The following is a 7,022-nucleotide window of genomic DNA, read 5'->3' as shown; positions in this document are numbered from 1 at the left end:
GCCGCCTCTCCCACCGGTGACCGGTAACGCGCGGGGCGGCGGCGAGCACACCACCAGGCGGGTGACAAGTCATCTTTATTCCGTCAGTGGCAGATTTCAGCGCCAAGTAACACCCGGAAGCGGCCCCTTCTGACACGCGGCCTTCTCTCAGCATCGCCTCTTCGTTAGCAATAAGCTGCTTTTTTCATTGATTTGTAAAAGAAAATCATCCCTTTCTTCGCTATTTGCATTAAAATACCCTATTTTTTCATACAAAAAAAATACTAAAAACATTTAATGAAAATAGATAAAACGTGCAAATCACAGCACTCATCTTTCCGTAGAGAAAGGAAAAATCACCTTCAAAGAAAATTAAAAAATCCCTAGAAGTTACATCTGTCGATTGGGAAACGGCCACCTGCAGGAAGGGGTGAGCTTTGTCAGGGCAGCGTCTTAAAACTGGGTGACTGCGGGGCATTTCCTCTGTCCCAGCAGCCCCCCCCCCGTTGCTGACACCCCCCCGCAGAGCCGCAGGGCTGCGTTTGGGTGAAGGAGAGCGAGGCACGCCGCGGGCACACCGCAGCCTGGCGGAGAAGGCAGGAGTCGGGCACTCGGTGCAGGAGCACCCTTGCTTTTGGCTAGGGAGAGGGGGCACGTGTCTTCCTGGCTTCGTGCAAGTCGAGGAATCTGCAAGTCACGACTTTCAGCAGACTGGTATTTCAGCTTGTTCTCGCTTCCTTCATTTTAGCATTCAGAAATTCGTATACAACCAGTCGTTCCATTTCCTGTGCCCGCTTTCCCCAGCCTGCGCTCTCCTCTTACACCTGAGGAACCGGGTAAGATGCACAAGCAGCAAGACCACACATATTCTTGCCACGTTCAATAAGGAAATACCTACAAAAAGAAAGAAACGTGTATGAGCGTGCGTTCCCGTCTCCGGCAGAGTCAGCAGGACAGATACCGGCATAAGGCGACTGCTCTCATCACATGCAAGTTCCTTTCTCATGCCAGCACAAGGAGCAAATTCCTGCAACGTGCCAGCAGTTAGCCAGGCCGTGCTACTCCTCATCCCCCTTGTATCACCAGCTAGCAGAGCTAGCACCTGACTCTAAAATACTGCACTCGCAGCTGGAAATACTTGTGGAGCTGGAGTGAAAACTCACTCCCAGCACAACCTGTTCTTCTCTGGCCGCATAACCTCAGAAGAGGCACGGTGCTCTCCTGGCACCAGGCAAACCAGCGGTGCGGTGGCTCTGCACACGCTGGCCAGGCCCCTGGTGACAGCGGCAGGTCTGTTGATCCAAGGTTCTGCTCTAACCAGTCACCCCAGGCTCCTTCGCTGCCCAGGCTAGGATGATTTCCCCGCCTCTTCCCAGAGTATGAAACAGCTGCGAAATTTCAGCTTGGGCGACCTGGGGGCTGATGAGGGTGGGCGGAATCCCAGGCACGTGGCTGCCCTTTTACCAGGTACAGGGAGACAGCGGTGGGTCCGGTAGCGTTGGGACCTCCTTACCCATCCATGCCCCACAGCGGGCCCCAGGAGTTCTTCACGATCCAGTAAGGCGTTCCATTTTCTTCTCCATACCCCACAGCGAGGACAGCGTGGTTCACCTTGTCAGGAGTGTGGTCACACCGTGGGCTGTGAAGAAAAGGAGACATAATGCAGATTGTTACACGAAAAAGCAGCCTATGATTAATCGTGGATTAGCCGGCATTCTTGATTGTGCTCCAACTGCAAGAAGAACGCATGGATACTCTGAACTCCAGTTGTGGAGAGCAGGGAGGGAAGCCAAGGAAAGGAGCTACCGATCATTACCGGCCATATCTGAAATCAGGGTGATAAGCTACAGGGACCTTTGATCCGAGCACCTGGTCTGACCTTTTGTTCAGAATTAACATCAACATCATCACACAAGAGTGAGCTACAATGAAAAAAGCGAGCAAAGGAATTTTTCCAATGAAAACCAGAGCCTCCCAGTGCACCCCAGTAACCACTTGTTCTGCCCCAGAGTGCAGGGGTACTGCTCTGCATTTTGCACAGGGAGCAGCGAGTTCCTCAGTCTAAATACACAATTCTTTGTATTTCTTCTGAATTTCCAGCTTTTGAACTGCACTCGATGGAAGTTGCTGCCTGTGGTATAAAAGCAGATGACACAAGGGACAAGCTCTCATGTCTAGAGCACCATTTGTAAACATTTTCAAATTGCAGATAACTAAAAGACCAACAATCCCTACAACGGATTTACTTCCCTTGAATTTATTAACAGTTGGTCTGGGAACCATAGGCTGAAACCACTGGAGCATCAATTATCCCTTACGCTCTAACTTTAAAACTACCTTAGACTATAAATCCACAAGAGGCCTTTGCTGGGCGTGTTCCTCCGACGGGAATCCCATCACGGAGTGCCCTGACCACCCACCTGCCTTCGCACCTTCCAGCTGCCCGTTGCTGGTTACTGTCTTCACTGCAACAGCAGAGCCGCCCGAATTCGTGGCGTTCTTTCCCTTGCTGCTCCCTGGGGCAGATCACTCATGCTTAGACTCTTCGTTTAATTTTCCCTGCAGTTCTATGTGACTGAGGATTCATTACTCTCAAGTATTTTTCTACTTCTCTCCAAACACGTGCTTTTCCCATTTCTTGCCTAATAGATAGCCATATCCTGCTGCAGTTAGCATCCAAACACGTGCTTTTCCCATTTCTTGCCTAATAGAGATCCATCCTGCTGCAGTTAGCATCTGTAGTCTTTCCAAACTACAATAACCACCCCTAAGTAGCTTTTTGCATTGGCTGTAGAGCTGACACGACACTTGAGACCTTCTCCTGCCAGGTCACTTATGTCTAAAACTGATTTTTCACCTCTGCTTACTTCTCCAGCTGCAGGGATTGGCACGAGGCGCTGAGGGACCTGCCTGCCCTGCGGAGACCATGGATGCCAGGACCCCTGCCTCAATAACGCAACCTGCGAACGCACCAGCTCAGGTGTAGGGCAGCGTGAAGGCAGCTACCCCGCTCACCACCACCCCTCCGAGGTCTAGCACTGGAAGAGCCGCCCGAGTCCCACAGAAACTTACTTTGGTTAGGCCTTACGCTAGATAAGCCAGACACATTCAGCTGCAACACCTGGGCTGAGCCTGCCGCCATCCACAGCTCAGAGACACATCAGCCCCGGGGCAGGCTTCCCCCAGCTCTGCGGGAGCACCTCCCAAGCTCACTGACTCGCTGAGTTTTGCTCCAAATACAGTCTGCTCTGGCTCCTAGCAAGCACACTGTCCCCTCTTCCCTGTGCTGCGCTCTCATCCCCCTGAGAAATCAGTAGATCAAGGCTCAGTTTACTCATGTTTGCTATTTTCTGTTTAAAAGAAAATGCAAGAACGCAGCCTAGTGTCCCCGTGTCCAGTGCTGCGAAGCAAGAAAAATGGGGATGCGAGTGATTCCAGCCCTACACCTTCCCTCACCCCCACCTCCCAGGTTCAGAAATACTCACTTTGAATAGACTCCTTTTCTGTAGTGCATGAAGTTACTCGTCACCTCAAATGCAAAGCTCACCGGGTTGTGCTTCCCCACAGCTTCTACCATGCCATTCTCATCATACTGCAAGAAGAGGATCCCAGGGTCATTTATCTCCTGATTGCACTGGGACCAGGCAGGATCCCCAGACCAGCAGTCAGAGCACAGTGGGGATGGCTAACCCTGGCTTGCAGGCAAGAGAACAAGTGCTGCTTGCACTGACAGACAAGAACCAAGACTTCCTTACAGTCTGGAGGTGCGCCCACCGCAGAAAGCGGGCAGAGACCTAGTGCCTGTGTTTTGACTGCAGCACTTCATTGGTGCCACCTTCCGAAAAGGGCGTCAGCGGTGCGCAGGAGAGGAGGAGCGTGCACGCCAGCGGCTCGCTCTGCTCCAAAGAACAAGCAGGCTGCAGCTTGCACTGCAGAGCCTGGCACACCTCGGGGCATCCGAGCACCTTCCAGGCCAGGCTTGGCACAGCCCTGGCAGTTCGGAAACATAACCCTCGCAGCCTTACCTGCGTGATATTGATAACATCCTTGACAAACGCAATAGCCTTCTCCGCCTGGAACTTGCACGTGCCATTCTGTGCAGACAGAAAGGAACCGGTGTTAGAGCCTGCTCTGGGCCCTGCTCTGCCACTGCAGAAATGCGTCTGAGCTGCGCTGGAAATACCTGGCCCCGGTACGGGTAGGAGTCCTCCCCCATGAGCCCTTTGTTATACAGTATGTATTCGAAGGCTTGGCTTGGCAGGCCCCTGCAAGACAACGCAGCCAGAACGCAGATTAATTAGGACAGTAACGCTGCAGCTTCTGCAGAGCAAAGTCATCAACCTCCCCTCAGTCCTACAGACCGTTCCCGCCAGGTCGGGGGCAAAGGGAAGGGCGGTGTGCATCCTGTATCCCCGACCCTCTGAAGGCATGAACTCCAGGCTGTTCCCGCAGTGTCGCCCTGGCTGGGACTCCTGGCCTAGCCCGCCACGCTGTTTGGTGTGGCCCCACACAGGCATGGGAATACCTCGTTCTCAGGGGTGCCTAATCCCTGGGGGAAAACACCAACACAGAAGCCCCAAAGGCATGAGGCCACCTTGCCTGCACAGCACCAACCAGGCCAGCTCAGCTCTGTGGCCTCACGCACTGAAAGGTGTTTTCCCGTCACCTCTGCCCAGCCTGGCCGGGGTGCCCAGCTCCACAGCACCAGGGAGGACAAGGGACCCACACCTTCAGCAAGCGGCTGCTTCCTTCCCCGGCCACCTCCGGGGAGCATGTCTCGCAGAAGGAAGAAAAGGGAAGTGTGATCAGGCGTGCTTGCAAGGAGAGGACTAAGGAGGAGTCACGAGAAAAATAAAAAGCATCAAGAACGGTTTTGCTCAGCTCAGAACATTCCTCAGGGACCACTTATCGTACAGAAAACATACGATTTCAGAAAGCTTTCTTTTCTTTTTTTTTTGCAGGAATTTTCCAAAGGGAAAGCAGAGGTTTCTGTGGGTTCCTTAAAGCGCCATGAGATGCGCGTGACCCATGAGCAGAGCAACAGATAAAACTCCCCTTGTTTTCCCTGAGCATGTTGAAGCCTAGCTACATAGCACCCACAACTGCGATACGGGAAGACACCATAACAAAACAAATAGCAGGAGAAAAACTAATAAACAAGAGGAACAGCAGAGGTTAGGAAATGCTGGAGATTCAGTGAAACATTCCAGCCTCTGGGGAGGGAGAAATTAAAACAAGCAAATCAAACCAAACCCAACCCAAAACTGTTTTCCCTGACATGTCTCAGCCAAGGGGAAACAAAAAATCATTCCAAGATCTGGAAGGATCCCCACACTAGATCTTGAGGAAGGCTGTCAGTCACGGAACATAAGATACTCTCATTTCTATTCTTTATTACTGTATTTTACTTACCCGCTGCAGCCATGGTTGTTAAAAGCCTGAGCGCAATCAACTAACTGTTGTTCCGCCTACGGAAAAGTTTTTGAGTCAGTCAACACCTGCATTCGGAGCGAGTGAGACAAAACGCAACCCACGAGGCAGGCACCCATGGGCGCTGGTGGGGCCCAGGCAGCTGCGAGCGGGCATCACCCGGCTGAACGGCTCCACGTCCCACGGAGCAGGACGAGGAAGACGTGGAGGCAGCAGCCCAGGATGCTCCAGCTGCAGGAGGCATTCCTCCTCACGCCTGCCGGGACGCCCTCCCACCCACAGGAATGCTGGCTGAGATCTCTTTCAAAGGTCAAGTTTGGTTTTAGCACTTAAACCCAACCCTCAGCTATTCTGGTAAGTCATCTAAGCGGCCACTGTCTTTCTGGTTCTTCGAGAATATAAATCCTCTGGGAGTATAAAAACAGTCTCGCAACGTACTGCTTGCAGCAAGCTGTTTTGCAGCAAGGAGCTCCTGCTGGCTGGCAGCACCGGACAGGGCTCTAGCTAACCACGCCTGCCCCCAGCAGCCTCCGGCCCCGCCGGTTTCGTCCTGCTCCAAAAAGGGCTCTGCCCAAGCCCGGGGCTGCTGGACACTCGGACCCCAAGAGGGGACGGTGACAGGCACAGCCTGGGGCACAGAGAGCTCCCGGCCACTGCCCCGCGCCTCCCCAGTAGTTTTGTTTGGCTTGCGAAGGGGTCTGCAAGGGGTCTGCAGGGCTGGGGGTGCCTGCCACAGCCACATGCAGCCATGTACAGCCGGACTTGGAACGAGCAGCCAGCAGCCCCCCCAGACAGGAGCGTGCCGGCCCCGCTGGCAGTGGATAACCGGAGGCAGGACTTGCCATCAGTGCACAGGAAAGGAAAATCTCTTACCAGAGAGAGGAGCTTTCCTGTCGCAATAGCTATAGCGGACTCCAAACACCCTGTGGTGGAAAACGTCCAGCAGCTCCCACAGGGGCCCTGCATTAGGAACCAGAGAAGAACTGCTACATCATGTGCTGTGGGGGTCACCGGCCTCGCCGAAATGCCGGGGCTGGAGCAGAAGGGCATGCCAGGAGCACAGCGCTTCCACTCTCTGCCAGCAGCCAGGCTTCACCTTCCGCTTGTCCCCTGCCCAAGGGTGCCCTGGCCCCCCGGCCCCCCTGCCACGGAGGGGTTCCTGGGGTTCTTCCCCACAGGCATGCACAGCCCAGCACTCCTCGTCCCGGCACCGTGCCCTGCCTGCAGCCGTTAGCCCCTCTCCCGGCCTGCTCTTGGTGACACGCAATCCTCACCTGGTTTTTCACGGGCGTCACGTAATTTCCCTTCTTCCTCCAGTCGATGGAGTCAGGATACGGCCCGGAGCTGCGCAGGAAGTTCCCCTTTGTGGCCGAGCAGTTCTGCAAGTGAGGCAGGAAGACCTGGGCCAGCCCTGGAAGCGTGCTACCAGCCTGCACCCCCGGCAGCGGTGCCTGAGCTGCTCAGGGAGCTCCCAGCGCCCCGAATGGCCGGGATCAGGCCGTAGGTCCGCCCGTACAAAGACAGATTGACCCGCAAAGCCGGGGGCGGAAGCGGCAGTTCGGCTAGAGCCAGGGTGAAGAGGCAGGGGCGGCTGGAAGCCGGGAAGGGGTAGG

The 7,022-nt window shown here is 54.5% G+C and overlaps 1 protein-coding gene across 1 annotated transcript in view; it reads right to left on the bottom strand.

The window, feature by feature from the left end:
- Nucleotides 1-17: 17 nt before the first annotated feature.
- The window catches only part of CTSH (cathepsin H), a 9,075-nt gene continuing 2,070 nt past the window's right edge, over nt 18-7,022 (bottom strand). The window contains exons 4-11 of the mRNA XM_009634612.2: nt 6,684-6,788; nt 6,283-6,369; nt 5,392-5,447; nt 4,163-4,244; nt 4,005-4,073; nt 3,465-3,571; nt 1,493-1,618; nt 18-873 (exon numbers count right to left, since the gene is read on the bottom strand). Of these exons, the coding sequence (XP_009632907.1) occupies nt 798-873; nt 1,493-1,618; nt 3,465-3,571; nt 4,005-4,073; nt 4,163-4,244; nt 5,392-5,447; nt 6,283-6,369; nt 6,684-6,788 (708 nt within the window). The 3' untranslated portion in view covers nt 18-797. The remainder of the gene's footprint in view (nt 874-1,492; nt 1,619-3,464; nt 3,572-4,004; nt 4,074-4,162; nt 4,245-5,391; nt 5,448-6,282; nt 6,370-6,683; nt 6,789-7,022) is intronic.

Source organism: Egretta garzetta, unplaced genomic scaffold (assembly GCF_000687185.1).
Source record: "Egretta garzetta isolate BGI_Z169 unplaced genomic scaffold, ASM68718v1 scaffold862, whole genome shotgun sequence".
NCBI classification, from domain to species: domain Eukaryota; kingdom Metazoa; phylum Chordata; class Aves; order Pelecaniformes; family Ardeidae; genus Egretta; species Egretta garzetta.
Note: the sequence above shows the minus strand (reverse complement) of the source record. Positions and strands in the feature narration are given on the sequence as shown.